The sequence below is a fragment of the Silurus meridionalis genome, chromosome 12 (assembly GCF_014805685.1).
Source record: "Silurus meridionalis isolate SWU-2019-XX chromosome 12, ASM1480568v1, whole genome shotgun sequence".
NCBI classification, from domain to species: domain Eukaryota; kingdom Metazoa; phylum Chordata; class Actinopteri; order Siluriformes; family Siluridae; genus Silurus; species Silurus meridionalis.
In genome coordinates this window covers 4149479-4165456 of record NC_060895.1, presented here as the reverse complement: position 1 = coordinate 4165456, position 15978 = coordinate 4149479, and the positions used below count along the sequence as shown (strand labels likewise).

At 38.2% G+C, this 15978-nt stretch overlaps 2 protein-coding genes across 4 annotated transcripts in view; both read right to left on the bottom strand.

Moving 5' to 3' along the window:
• Positions 1 to 855: 855 nt before the first annotated feature.
• On the bottom strand, positions 856 to 2418 carry si:dkey-243k1.3 (endonuclease domain-containing 1 protein-like). The gene is given in 4 exon segments (XM_046863136.1): positions 856 to 1130; positions 1133 to 1405; positions 1652 to 1808; positions 2075 to 2418. Coding segments are annotated over 4 exon segments (840 nt in total). The 5' UTR covers positions 2372 to 2418; the 3' UTR covers positions 856 to 1017.
• Positions 2419 to 12595: 10177 nt separating this feature from the next.
• The window catches only part of dpf1 (D4, zinc and double PHD fingers family 1), a 69605-nt gene continuing 66222 nt past the window's right edge, over positions 12596 to 15978 (bottom strand). For all 3 annotated transcript variants that reach the window (XM_046863626.1, XM_046863627.1, XM_046863628.1), the window contains one exon: positions 12596 to 15940. In XM_046863626.1, coding sequence (XP_046719582.1) covers positions 15870 to 15940 — 71 coding nt within the window. In that variant the 3' untranslated portion in view covers positions 12596 to 15869. The remainder of the gene's footprint in view (positions 15941 to 15978) is intronic.

Sequence of the window (15978 nt, the reverse complement as noted above, 5' to 3'; positions counted from 1 at the left end):
AGTGTACGGCAATTAACAACCATCTTTATTATCCTGTAGATAGCCCTCTGTGTACCACGGCACTTGTCCTAAATATTGTTGTTTATGGCTCTGACTAATGTGTAGGTTCAACTTATATTGCATTGATAAGCAGAGAAATTCCTCTGACAATTATCCTCAGATTATCCAAGTTATTTTTTAAAAAGTACAAAGTGTTTTGTTCCTGAACTATCACAGGACTGTGACAACACAGTTGCCAAACACATTTGTTTATTGGTTATATAATGGCACGTCATGCTTTTTATATATTTAATATTATCGAATGTCAAGTAAACAAGTCCTTTACATTACAGCCACTATAAAGAGTTGTTTTCTCAGAGTAAAACACTTTAAAAAAGAGTGTATTTATATCACATCCACATTTTTATTTATTCATTCTATATATTTTTACTTACATATAGGGAGACAGAGAAAGATGCTTTCATACTACTCCATATTATATGCCTATTGTGAAATCCATTTTCTATTTAGATTGTAAATAATAATGTATTGTTTTTAACTGCAATTATATTCTATTTATTATATTGTAATCCTCTATATTCCTTTATTTCATTTCTCTTCTTTAATTTCTGTCATTTTTATGATCAATATTATTTATATTATAATAAAATACTGTGTATTAAACACTGCTGGAATATGTGAAGAAAGAATTTCAAGTACATTTGACAAATATGAAGCATGTTTTCATTTTTTTTCTTATCTAACAAATAAAATAAGAACTAAAGATTGTCAGTCATTAACATTATATTTCTCTCTATCTGATGATCAATGTGATTTTTCTTTCAAAAGATCAAGATTTTACCATTAATACCAAAACCAGTAAAAATATATACAATTTTATTAAGATATTTTTTTATAATTTATTTATCTAAAGCTGCTTTATGACATTGTTAAAAACGTATTCCAAATCAAATGAACTTGAATCGAATTGAATACTTAAAATTTACCAACTCCTGTGAGATTCAGTGTTACAAACAATTACTGGCATTGATTTTGGAACAGCGCTCCTACTGGTGTGTTAGAGTATTGCTGGAGAAAGGCAACCATTTCGCTCAATGTATACTCCTCAACTAGATTCTTGTCAGTGTTGAGGCAATTGCAGCTCCACTTCGAATCGGAAATCCGTTGCGATCGATGCAGCAGTATGCGTTCCACATGTATTCTGGGATATTGACGCGTTTGACGTTGTCCTTGATGATCCAGTTGTCAGCGGAGGGAATGGCACCGACCAGCACGTAGGCCTTGTCGCATTGAGCTCTGAACATCTTAGCCAAGTTGGACTCGTGATTAGCCCAAGCATTCTGGTTCAGTTTTGGGTTCTGAGGCACCACGTTCGTAAGTGTGAATGTGGCATTACGGCTTGGCACTAGGTTACGAAAAGAAGGTAAAGTTGAAGGCTACTGTTAAAAAGCAAGCATTGATATAAGAAGGCACAGGGTACTCCTTTTGATTATAATGAAATTTATTACAGAGGAGGCTGCACACAGGAAGTTCGGGTTACCTCGACATTAAAGTAGAAGTATATACAGTTTGCATTCATAAACATCATTTGAAATTTACTTTGCAAACCACTTCACCACTGTTCAACTATAAATTTGAAGTAGTATCATACCTGCCTGGTGTCCATTGGGATTGAGGTGGCCACGATCAAACCCAGAGCGAGTGTAATCCTCATTTAGAGCCTGTCTTTCACCTTGGTAGATACCAGGATAATCCTTTTCTAACCAATAACCATCTCTCATTTCCCCTCCCCAGTTCTGATTCACCAACTTGAAAAAGACACAAGAGCAATGCTTGAAGAAAATCTAATCTGCAAGCAAGGCCAAGCTACACAAAAAAGAAACAGGTCCTCCTGTAAAAATCAACACCTCATAAAAATATGTTTTTACTAATCTATTAGGCCATTCAAGCAGAATGTGGCTAGCAATATCAAGTTATACAGAAGAAATCAAATCCAAACCTTTTACCCAAAGGTTAATACGATACCCAGGACAATATTCTTGTATATACCCTGTATCTGTCCTCCAGCCCTCACCTGGGGCTCCACAAACCAACGGTTCTCTCTGCCTCCTCCGTTGCTGGGCTCAAACACGTACGCTGAGTACACAGCAATGCGGTGGTGTGTGTCATACAACGTGGCGAAATGATACCGGTTCTGGAAACGCTGGCAGAGTCGAGCAGCACCAGAAGTATCCGAGCCCCATTGCGGCACTTTCTCTTTGTAGAAGTATTTTATGCAGTCAGGCTTATCACTGAAGTCAGACACCACATCACTATGGGTTAGTCCAACGAAGGACACCACAAAGACACACAGGAAACCACCGGACAACATGAATGAGCTGTTGTGAGTCAGCAAGTGTACACTTTCTACGCCTCTTCTTATATTAAGCTCCTTATCTACAGTACTTTTCACATTATCAAAGTTTTGGCAAGAGAGCAAGAAGAGCAAACATTTGGAAGTGTGTGTGGATAAATGGTTAGACTACACTGTAGTTGTATTGTAAAACGTTTGCAACTGAACAAATAAAACACATTTGAAAATGAAACTGTGTTTGGGTATACAGCTAGAAATGGTCAAACTGATAAATACACGATTTAAACCAAGCGAATGACCTGATCAGCGACATTGTCTGATACACATATCAGTTCCACAAAGGTTACACAAATATTCTGACATGTGTTGCTTTCCCAGTGCACTCTATTTGGAAACAGCTGCACAAGTCTGACCTCATGTCACTCTCAGCAAAAAGCTCTGAAAAAAACATTTTGAAATACAAGAATAATAAAGACTTTGTGGACAACATACTCGATATGTAAACACCTGACCATAAGATTTGTATTTCCTTTTTGAACATCACGTTTTACATATAATCCTCATCTGCTGTTATAATAACCTCCACTATTCTTGAGAGATGTTCCACTATTGTGTGGGAATAACAGTTTTGGAGTTTGTTTTTATTCAGCCACATGGGTTTTTAGTAATAACAGGTACTGATGTAGAGTTATAAGGCCTGATATGCAGTATTGTTGTAATATATCCCAAAGGTGTTCAGTAGGGTTGAGTTCAGAGGTTAAAGTTAACCCTCAACTACTTAGCTGTATGTCTCTCTAGATAAGGGTGTCTGCCCAAATGCCATAAATGTTGCAATAAAAGCATTTTTATGCTGGACCAAGTTTGGGTCTCCTATTTCAAGTGAAAGACATCTGTGTGCCTTCAACTTTGTGGTTACAGTTTTGGAAAAAGTCACATATGGCTGAAAAAGTCAGGTGTCCCAACACTTTTGTTTATATAGTGTATGTCTTATGCATAATATAAGATCAAAATAGCTGAGATTATAATCAAACATCTGATAAGAAAAACAGCATATGGCATGGATCTTTAACCGGGTTTTAACCGGGAACAGTGACCATTGTTCCTGCCCCTCTCCCCTCCTTGGATCTTCACACTTCTGTGCAGCTCGGGACGGTCTCTTAATTCCGGAGTAGAACGGGTGCTTTGAAGACGGATTGGACTGTAGTTGGTGTCGGCGGTCTGCTGCACTGACTCGGGAGTGCAGTTTGCTTCTGATCATCATCACTGTACCCCACAACATTGTATATCTGCTTCAAATGGACATTTGGTGCAACCCAGATGAGGATGGGTTCCCTCTTGAGTCTGGTTCCTCTCAAGGTTTCTTCCTTATGCCATCTCGGGGAGTTTTTCCTTGCCACAGTTGCTCATCAGGGACAAACATACTTACAAAGAACATATTTATGTTTAATCACCACATTATCTGTGTAAAGCTGCTTTGAGACAATGTTCATTGTTAAAAGCGCTATACAAATAAAAATGAATTGAATTGAATTGAATTGAAAGTTTTCGCGACCTCTAGGGGGACTGCGGCGGTACTGCAGGGGGACCGCTAATTAAGGTTAAATCACAAATCTTTTTTTTGTTGTTGTTTAAAAATTAAAGAATAGATAAAATATTGAATGAAAAAAGGTTTTATAATTATTACATTAAAGTTCTATTAAAGTTAAAGCTGATGTTCATGTAAATTTATAATAATTCACTTGATAGTAAAAAGAAAATGTTTAAAACTGCACATGTATTCTATTCGATTTTTAATTGCAAAATATGTTTGTTATGATGCATGAATCTTTTTAAAAGATTTAAAAATATATGAACATATACAGACAATGATGCATGTACAACAACAACATAGTTCCAGTTGTCTTTACACAATATAACTAGCATAATGTGATTGCTTTTTATTAATACCAGTGGCTGTGTTTGACACATTTTGTATCACGGGGTCCCTGCCTCATGTCTCTATCGCCTAAGGGGTCCTTGACCTGGAAAAAAAACCCCTGGCATATGGTGTCAGAACGAAATAGATTAAATTATAATGGAAGACATTAGAATAATGAATTATTAGAAATCTGTAAAGGTAATTGGCATCATGATAGGGCTAAACAGATTACATTATAATAGATGATAAGGAGTGTCTGTTGTCTTCTATTATGTTTTGGCTTGTTCTATTCTGACTTGATTCTAATAGGTTCAACCTGCATTTCTTAATTTTGGTCACTAGATGGAGACATTTTTCACCGTTCCTTTTTTTTCTCTCACTCCTGGTAAGAATATTTATGTACATAAAAATCTGTAAGTGAAACATGCAGGCTGGATGTAAGGCATAATATATGTTAGGGATGGGTGATATCATTAGCTCTTCAAACCCATCATTATTAATATTAAATAGTCTACAATTAACTGGCTGTCTCTTTTGTTGCATTTATTTGAATAATTATTCATGAAAAAAATACCGAATCCATCACACAAACCACATTGAAACATGATGTGTCTTCTTTTTATAGTTTTTTCGTGTTGAAACATGTTTCCTCCTTCAGCCTGATCTTTTCTGACAAACTCTGAGACAAATTCTTTTACTTTCTCTCAGAAGGTCCAGTTGATGCTGTGATCTCAAGATGCTTGTTTGTATAATGAACAGAAGCGCAGTGGAAGAAGGAATAGTTCCTATTCACATAAAATTAATAATAAATTCACTTGTTTAAATAGTCCCGGGTATGATCAATATTTAACTGTAAGAATCTCGAAACAAGATCTCGATACAAAGTATTAATGCTTTAGGATCAAGCCGTCGATCTCTTGTTAGCAAACTTCTCCTGTGTTGATATGTTCAGCTGTGATCTGCCATCTTTTGTACACCATGTTTATTGTTTTTACCTCAGTCTTGAGGATTTATCTACAAATGCAAACCTTTTCTCTGGGTAGATCACCATCGTGATTATTGGGAGTTTGGTGCTCATATTAGAAAAGTATCTCGTCTGTGTGTTCAAGTTTTTAAAGATGGAGAGAGAGAATTGTTTTCGAATCATTTTTATTTAATAAAAAGCTTCAGATGCTTATAGATTATAGATGAAGATGGGATTATGTACCCATGTAAAGCCTGACATCAACAATTCCTCATGTAGAACAGGAGGCATTTGGCAGATACCCTTATTCCAATCAACTTAAATGATCTTCTGAGCAGTTGAGGGTTAGGGACCTTGCTTAAGGGCCTAGCAGTGGCATTTTGGTGATGCTTGAATTTGAACTTACAACCTTCTCATGCATAGTAAATGCAGAGTCATTGCTTCAGTAGATTGCACATGCATCCCAGCATCTGCATCTGACCCAACAGACAGGAAGTCCGCATTGAGGCGAAATGATATGAGCCAATCCTCATTTGCTGTTAGAATACCTTTCATTCTTCAAAGTAGATGTTCCACTAGACTTCGGAGTGTGTTTAAGGAGATTTGTACTCATTCAGCCACAAGAGTGTTAAAGTCAGGTACTGATATAGGTGAGTTGAGGAGGCCTGGGGTGCAGTCAACGTTCCAATTCATCCCAAAGTTGCTCAGTAGGATTTAGGTCAGAACTATGTAGCAGGTCACGCAAGAGATTCCACTTCATTCCATGGAAAACATATCAACATTGAACTGGCTTTGTACACATGGACAATGGACATAGACACTCAGGTTTGTTGACGGTGGTGTGGTGGGTTGTCTCTTATCCCAGAGATCCTCATGTCTGTATTACCTTCTGGTTCTCCCTTTTAGTTATGCTGCCATAGCGAGTCTTGCCGGAGTCCAAACTGCACAGTGACATTAACTTTCATACAACAATAAAGACACTTAATAATCCATATCCTTCTCTTCCTGTCACCTCTCTCTCTCTCTCTCTCTCTCTCTCTCTCTCTCTCTCTCTCTCTGTCGAATTGAACATGCTCCTGAGACTCCAGTGACCACTGTTCCTGCCCCTCTCCCCTCCGTGGATCTTCCCACTTTGTCCAGGCCTGCCTCTGGATAGTGTTCTCTTCAACTGGAGGCCACTCTGTCCAGCTTGGGACGGTTTCTCATCAACGCCTTGGGTGTTTCCATGAAATTCCGGAGTAAGAACGGGCGCTTTGAGGATGGATTTGGACTGTAGTTAATGTCAACAGTCTCCTACACTGACTCAGGACTACAGTTTGCTTCTGATCACCATCACTGTACCCTGCAACATTGTATATCTGTATATCTTCAAATGGACATTCGGTGCAACCCAGATGAGGATGGGTTCCCTCTTGAGTCTGGGTACTCTCAAGGTTTCTTCCTTATGCCATCTCGGGGAGTTTTTCCTTGCCACAGTTGCTCATCAGGGACAAACTTACTTACCAAGAACATATTTACTTTTAATCACCACATTATCTGTGTAAAGCTGCTTTGAGACAATGTTCATTGTTAAAAGCGCAATACAAATAAAAATGAATTGAATGAATGAATTAAATGAATTGAATACTGTATACAAAAACATCCTATACAGTTGTGTGTCTCCAACATTGTGGTGAAAGTTCGGAGAGGAACCACAAATGTTCAGAAAAGGTAATCCTTTTGTCCATATAGTGTATATATGAAGACATGGAGCTCAGACTGGACTGCAAACAATTTTTCCATTTGCATTTGGGTATGAATGTTTCTAATCAACCCTGATAGATGACCTGGGTTTAGTCCTCACTCAGGCTGAGATCTTTAACAGAAACACAGTTTCATTTACCCTGTATGTGCAACTCTGAACTTCTGGATACAGCTTAAGTCTTTAGTTACTGTATAGCTGAGGTTGGAATACACATGAGCAATTCTGGTATGACTAACTACCTCAGCAAGCATAACTCTACTGTGAATACCCTTGTGACCCTTTGGGATCAGTAGTTTTTAGAAATGAATATGTGAAATTAGCTCCTCAGAGACCTCCGAATCTTTGTGGTCCACCTCTACCTTCTGTTAAGGGTAATGGGGTGTAGCTACATACCCTTTTTTCTCGCATTTACGCCAATTTGAGCCTATAACAACCGAAAACCATTCACCATGACTAAGGTTGTAGCCCCACTGGAACCCATTAACACATCCTCAGGACCACTGACGCCATATGGACTGTGTATAGATTGTTTTGCTTTTGTGTGAGCAAGTAAAATAATATGATGTACACTGCAATGCAGTAAACACAAGCATGTGTGGTGCCCTGTAATAGAATGGTGTCCCATCCAGGATATATTCCATCCCTGGTTTTTGAGGTGTATGGTTCTGTGAAGAACCTTTTATATCCATGGGTCCTCTTCATTGGTCAAAAGGTTCTTTGTATGGACAAAGGTTCTTACACTTAGTAATCTCAAATGCGGATCATATATAATAATCATATACAAGTGCTCACCAAATTGGACCAAATCAATCAGATGGCACCTGATTGGCTCAGTGGTAAAGGCTCTGGGTTCCTGAATGGAAGGTTTAGGGTTCAAGCCTAAGCACTGCCAAGCTGCCACTGTTAGGTCCTTAAACAAGGCCAATAACCCTCTCTGAACCAGGAGCACTTTAATATAGTGGTGGGTATTAATTTATTCCCAACAGTTTATTCTCTTCATTTCGTAGCATTTCCAATCAGATTTGCCTCTATGTGCTGCCATGTCATTCTAATCTGCCCAGAGCCTTCAGAATCAGTAGCGCTGGCCTTTTTACCATAGAGAATCTTATCAATGAGCCTGTTAGCGAGCTGGCCCAGAATAGGGTCAGAATGTTTCCGTCCTCTGATTGGTTGGTCAGAGGGAAACTGTTACAGCCAAGTTCGACTGGCAAATATATCTTTAGCGCTCTGCACACATGAATACATCTGAGTTAGACTTTTTTATGCCTACGGAGGAAGAGAAATTGATTTAGTCTCGGACATACTTAAAAATACATTTTGAAGAAAAGCTAGACATCGTGAGGAGGTCAGCCAACCCCGAAGCTAGCTAGCATGTCTCAGCTTGGGAAAGGGTTTGTTCACCACTTCCAGACCAGTGAATACGAGCGGTACCACTGGATTACAGCCTCTGAGGAGCGGTGCACATTATGAGTATGTATCTCTGCTGAGTAGGTTGTATTTTATTTACATTTTTGATATTTTTGTCATGTTATTAGACAAATATTGATTCTGAACTGCTCCAGATGATGTAGGTGCACAGTTGCGGTTGTAGTGTAGAGGTTTGGCGGGAAATTCCTCTCTGTAACGCCACGTGTTGTTATATTGCGTTTTTTTGTATAGTATTGATGGTTTCTATAATCATGACGTGATAGTGGTGGATTAAGAGGTGGATTAAGTCAGGTACGTTCCCACTAAAGACCCAGGTACCAAATTCACGGCCCACCACTGCTATAATCATGACTACAGTTTTATGTAGTACAAAAAAGTGGTTCCTTTAAGAACTGTTAACTGAAAGGTTCTTTGGGAAACTAAAAATGGTTGTTTACATCATCGCTGCCCAGGATAAAATAGATAAGGAATGATAAATATTTACTTTTTATAAAAAAAAGAAAAAAAATACAACACTGTGTCTAAGAATCGGGGAGTAAAAATTAAACCTTTTTGATCATGTGAGATATTAATTTGAATGACCTCCAGTTGTGCACAAGAAATGTAAATGAAATGACTTCAGGCAGAGTAACCTGAAGTGTATATATGAGTACAAAGATGCAAAAGTCACATTTAAGGGAGTACATCACAGTTCACAATGCCTGCTTCAGCACATAACGTGCTAATTATTTCGTGACAAGTCTTGAGAGTGAGTCACGGCTTAATAAATGCAGGTTTCGACTACAGCACCAGCATTCTTATGAGCCAAACACAAACATATTTGTGCTCATCGTTGTTAGCATGCTTTATTTATTACTTCAGTAATGATGGTATGAGGAAAAAACGTTGAGAGGAACCGAACACAAAAGGGAACCCATCCTCATCTGGGTGACACCAAACCCAGAACCCATTATCGTTGTTGAGGTTATCAGCTGTTCACTGATAGGTGTTTGAGTGCAAAAATGTTAATGGCAACTGCAGCCTTAAGCAACTGTATCCGTTTATATCAGTTTATAATGTTTATATTAATTGCAGTCCAGATCAATTTTCCTGGTTCTTAATTTTAAACATGCACAGTGCTCAGAGGTTTTGTTTTATAAACCATGAACACTAGAGGGCAGAAGAGCAGAAGAATTTCACTACAATTTTTTAACACCTAAATAAAACAATTGTTCAAACAATTTAGTTTAAACAATTTAGAAGAAAAATGTTTAAAAGATCGTGAGAATGATGTAACAATCAGAAATATGAGGTGACATCAGACACGCAGTGGAAAATTATATCATTTAGGTCAAAATATTAAATAATATGAAATAAAAAAAACATTGAACCTCACAGAAGAATTTTACTCTCAAATTCATTTGGCAGATGTCCTTATCCAGAGCAAGTTACATTTAGTCTCATTCAACTGAGCAGTGGAGTGGTTAAGGGCGTTGCTCAGGGGCCCATGAGTGGAAGCTTGGTTAGGCTGGGATTTGAACTCATGACCTTCTGATCCAAACTCCAATGTCTTAACCACTAAACTACCACTCAACACCATTTAGCTTCTCTATTATAGAATTTTGCTGTATTTACTAAATAATTTATAGTGAATAAATTATAAAATTATGTTTTTTGTGATTTATAAAAACAAAAATTATTATTGTGGATAGCTGAATAATAAAAGTTTTAATATTTAAATGCATTATTAATTATTATTATTATCAATTAATTATAATATAAATAATTAATTTATTTATTGGTAGTGGTGGTACTGTGTTGGTTTATTTACAGACATTTCTGATATTAGTTTTGAACATTTTAGAGTTTTTTTTTTATGCATGAACAGTGCAAACAGTTGTCACCAAATGCATTCCTGCATGTTCTCCTCATGATGTTCGGAGGGAAGAACACTAATTGTGATTCGAAGGGGATTATCAGACTTATTTGCTGTCGTTGTCGTGTTTCAGAATGAAGTCGATGCTGCTTGCAATGGCATATTTCCCGTTTACAAGGAGAACATGGAACACCTCAAAACAAAAGGTGTGCCAAAATACCCTGCTGAGATCTTTTGGACATGCCCCAGTACTATGTGTGTGGAAAAAAAAAAAAATGGAAAAAAAAACTAAACTAGAGCAGCTTAAAAGTCCTCTCCTTTCTATATATATATATATATATATATATATATATATATATATATATATATATATATATATATGTGTGTGTGTGTGTGTGTGTGTGTGTGTGTGTGTGTGTGTGTGTGTGTGTGTGTGTGTGTAAAGTAAATGCATTCCAAATTTATTCATACATTATATTTATGCATGACTACCCCCACCCTCCCACCACACACCCCATCCACTTACAGTAATCTATCACCCCGGCATCATCCGCCATGCAAGCAGGCCCACCGAGTTACCATGGCAACCGCCTCGGGCCTAGCTCAGCTCCTATTGGCTGGGAGTCGGAGCCTGTCTGCTGGATGTGGTAATTGGCTTGGGGTCTCCAATCACGCTTCAACATACACACAGACACACGTACACACACACACACACACACACACACACACACACACAAATGAGTTGCCACATGATGATTTCAGGCAGCCAGAGACATATATGGTGTTAGATTGAGCCCAAGGTAATGATCTGATTTTGGTGCATGTCTGAGTGTATATATGTGCATGTGTGTGTGTGTGTGTGTGTGTGTGTGTGTGTGTGTGTGTGTGTGTGTGTGTGTGTGTGTGTATGTGTGTGTATCGGGAATTGAGATTCTGGGGTTGTGAAGTGTCCAGGAATGAGGGGGAGTTAACAAAACAAGAAAATATGTGGAAAGAAAGAAAGAAAGAAAGAAAGAAAGAAAGAAAGAAAGAAAGAAAGAAAGAAAGAAAGAAAGAAAGAAAGAAAGAAAGAAAGAAGAGCATTACAATGCCTCTATATAAATGATAAGACACTTCAGCAAGGCAAAGAAACCATTTCTGTAGCACTTTTTTTAAAATAAAGATACCAGCATATATACGTTTTTATGTCACTGAGCTTCAACCATCTTTTGTACCTTCAGTAAGTGTCTCTAAAGGTGCAGAATAAAGGTGCAGCATGGTGTCGATGAAAGACTAAACCCTTAAAAGTACATCAGTGATCCTTCAGGGCCAATTTTGTATCTCAAATGAGTTCTAAAGGTATAATGATACGTACTAAAGATACAAAAGCTGTAATTCTGCTAGCAGCAGATCAGCAATATAGAAAAGAACAGTTTGATACCTCATGGTTTACAGAGCATCGGTGAAATGATTCAGTCACAGTCTTTGTATAACAATGTACAATACAGTACATATGATAATAACCTATACAAGTCATCATAATACAGATCTCACCTTGAAAAGATTTCAGTGAGACATTTTCACACCCTTAAGCCCTCTGTTCTAAAATAATACCAGCAGCCACAACTCAGGAATGATGACACATCTGTTTTAAAATGGCAGAAATGAAAAGGGGATTGCATAAGTGAAAAGGGAGGAACATGCGACACCGGCGATACTGTGTGCTACTCACCAACTAATTCTCTTTTAAAGCCTTTCCTGGTTCAAGTGCAAAAAAAGGAAAAAATAAATCAATTAATTAATAAAAAATAATAATTAATAAATAAAAAGACAATAGCCCGAGCTTAGTGCTCATTTCTTTTCTCAGGTTTACTTCCCCCTTTTTTTTTGTCTGAACACTGACATGGAATGGATCCTTTCACACTCTCTGGCATAGAAACAACTCTAAAAAAATAAATAAATGAAATGAAAGAGAAGAAAAGATGAAAAAAAAAATGCAAACAAAGATCACAGCACAAAGACCAAAAAAAAAGAAAAAAAAAGAAAGCTTGTGTCTCTCTTTGAATGATGTGCAGCCGTGTGTGTGTGTGTGTGTGTGTGTGTGTGTGTGTGTGAGAGAGAGAGAGAGACTATATGGACTCTATTTCTGATTTACCAATTAAAAAATATTTATTTCAGATATTTTCTAGCCATACACCTTTAAGTCTTACGTAGGTACTGAAGTTTTTTGTGGACCTTTTTTCGTAGATGAACACCTTCTACTTGACATTTACTCATTTAAACACATGATACTTCATTCAAGATATGAATACAATCAGATCACATGACTGACACCCCCCACCCCTACAGCAAAGGCCAACAAACTAACAAGCTTCATTGATACTAATCACAAACCCCTTCTTCTGGAATGCATCAGCCACAGAGCAAAATACATGTTGTTTTTTCAATCAGAGAACATCGTTTTTGTCCTTTTCTGCTCAAACGTCAAAGGCCGTGTCCACATGTATGAAGATATTTCTGAAAACTTTAAAAATTAAAAAAAATGATTTAAAAAAAAACGTCACACAACTCCAAAAAATTGCTGACATGACAATCATACAATATATGGGTCAAAATATTAGGACGTCTGATTTTTTTCAGCCGTACGTGATTATTCCCCAAACGATCAGCACAAACTTTGGAGGAATACAATAGTATACGACGTCTTTGGATGCACTAGCATGAATTTCTCCCTTCACTTGGACTAGGAAAGCCAAACATGTTCCAGCAATAGGGGGCAGTACCCCTGTGCACAAAGCCAGCTCCATTTAAAGATGTGCTTTCCAATAGTTGGAGTGGAAGATCTTGAGTGGCCTGCTATAGAACTCGAACCCTAATGAACACATTTGGGATGGATTGGAATGCAGACGGGACCTCAGGCCTCCTCAACTCAAGTATATCAGTACCTGCATGGAATGGGATGTCAAAAAGAACATACCAGTCTTATGGTCAGGTGTCCATAAACTTTTGTCCATATAGTGTATGAAGTATATGAATAATAATGAAATCACAGACTATAAAGTAGCAACCCGGTCAGAAGTCATGTGTCCTGCATGAGCAATTTTTTAAAAATGACTACAAAATTTGAATCTTTTACACATTCTTTAAAATAGGGAGGCAGTTTTTTTGTTTCCACCCAAAGAAAAACTGTTTTCAAAAACATCTGTATACATGTGGATGAGGCCTGAGAGTGTAGTGTAGTGGATCTGGTGGAAAGAAAAACAAAGAAAATCTACATTCTGTTTGTAATTCCGCTGTAAACTAAGGCAACATCACAACATGCAAAGGTTTGGCTGTATTTTCATTGCTTTTCAAGTCCAAAAGAGTCCCATTCAGTGCAAAATAGTTAAACAAAGCACTCAAAAGTACTCGAGTACTCCAAAAAGTACTAAAAAATAGAGTTGGTAATAGTTAATGGAGGAAATGATGGAGAAAAACCAGACATCTGGTTATGAACAGGAAACATTTCTACCATTTTGTGTTCATAGTAAGCAAATGACCGTCTAATGGTTAAAACCACAGTTTCGGAAAATACAAAAATAGAAATGACCCGACATTGTTTTTTTTTCTTTTTTTTTCTTTTTTTTTTTTTTAAATATTTCCAGGAAGCTTAGTTTTTCACATTTTAATGTATATGAAGTCATAACATTTTCGAGGAGTCATATGGCAAGTACGTTCCGTTCGAAAAAAAAAAAAAAAAATAGAGAGCAAAAGTTTATGTACAGCAAGTGTCTCCCAACTTAAAGCTTGTGGGCTGAAAAAATAAAAACGCAAACAGTTCGTTCAGGTAGGCCACAGATGGACGGGACTTTGGGTTCAAAATCGCCTCAGCACAAAAGTCACATACACATGCTGGCATCCCAGTACCACTTGACTGGGTTGATTCTTTTTTTTACTTTTTTTTCTTTTTATTTGTTTAAGCACACTGCAATTACAAAGTCCCAGAACACAAAAGCAGACTCACAGATAGGAAAGAGCTCATTGTACAAAAAAAAACAGGCGCTATAGTTTGTCTCAGAACTGGCGTTTCATTTGTCCAGAAAATAGTAAAAAGGAAAAAAGGGGGGGTGAAGGAAATACGGTGGCGTAATGGAGAATCTTCCAAAAACGCTGCGCCTTTCCAATACGATGCCTAGTTTCACAGTTCCACAAAAAAAGTCTCGCACGTACATACATACATACATACTTACATACATACGCACACGCACACAGACGCAAAACCCAACCCCTCCACAACCTCACCCCCCCAAGAGGGTCACAAACACATTATTGCGAATTAAGTGTGCTTTTGTTGTTTTTTTTCCCGCGCCCATTCTTAAAAGTGAAATTCTTAAAACATTATCACAACATGCATCCAAAGTAATGATTTAAAAAAAGGAACAAACATTAAGGCCCTGTTTTTAAAACAAGGCTGGACATAATTCATTACTATACACCCTGACAAACACATAGAGAGAATATTTTATATTGGCTTTTTGAGAAGAAAAACAGGAAAAGAAAGATAATCAGGGGGTTGGAGTTTCAGTGATTGAAAGCAGAACGTCTTTTGACGTAAAAGTACCACCCAAGCTGACCGGCATGCACCTCCTTGAGCTTAAAGGGTATCCGTTCGAAGAAAAAACGACCCCGCGACACCAGTGTACAAAAACAGACTCGCAAATCCAAGCGGGAATTTTTAAGACCGCAGGCCATCAAATGTCTTCTGATCAACGCTTTAATCGATCTGAGGGTGATGAGGGTGTTGAGCTCCATAAGGTGCACCTCAAAAAAGACAAAAAAAAGAAATGGAGCTGAATAATACATCGGCTCATTTATCTCTCTCGCTGGAGCTGTAATGAGCTCTTCACTTTGTAAGACCTGGTGGCTAAATATGGTCATGTAACTTGCTGGTGTCTACCTCTCACAGTGGGCTGCAGAGAGTGGGCGGCACGGCAGCTGAAAAAGAAATAGTATTAGCGGTGCTTCGCGAGCCGAAAGCGACGATGGAATCGCATGCCGTTTCCCTCATCAGCAGTCAATGCTTTTTGTGTTGTTTTTTTTTTCTCATTTTTTTCCCCCCCAACGAGAACTCTCAGAGTCTCTTGCCATTCAAGTGCCCTCTTGAGCCACACGTTAAAAACGGACTCTTCAGCGACGAGTCGCGTCGCGCCTCTCGGCTAAGTACCGCCGAATAAACTTGCGCGTCAATAGAAATCGCTCCCTAGTCATAGAGCTGGGGAAAAAAAATAAATAAATAAAGATCAGGCAGATGTGGGGAAGAGGGTTTAGGACCGAATAAAGAGGAGGCACGTCTGCTGTGCACCAGAAATGCAGAAATGAAGGCGAAACCTGTTCTGTCCATGAAGTGGTTTGCTGCAAATTCCCTGCAGGACTGGTGCAGTGTGTATGTGTGTGTTTTCATGTGTGTGTGTGTGTGTGTGTGTGTGTGTGTGTGTGTGTGTGTGTGTGTGTGTGTGTGTGTTGTCGTTGAAATGTATTTTTTTTTCTTTAATGCAAACTGAGCATGTCGTTCAATCTGCCATGTTGGTTTGTCGTGATGAGGCTGTGGAGGCAGAGGCCGGGTGGCTGCAACCCAACATGGAATGAAGATTAATTCAGCATGATGTAAGCAGAGGCTTTTTCCTTCAGCTGCCGCAGACACAGGTGACAACTCCAGCTCCCTGTGGACGAGAGGTCACAGTACATAACTTTAGCATAT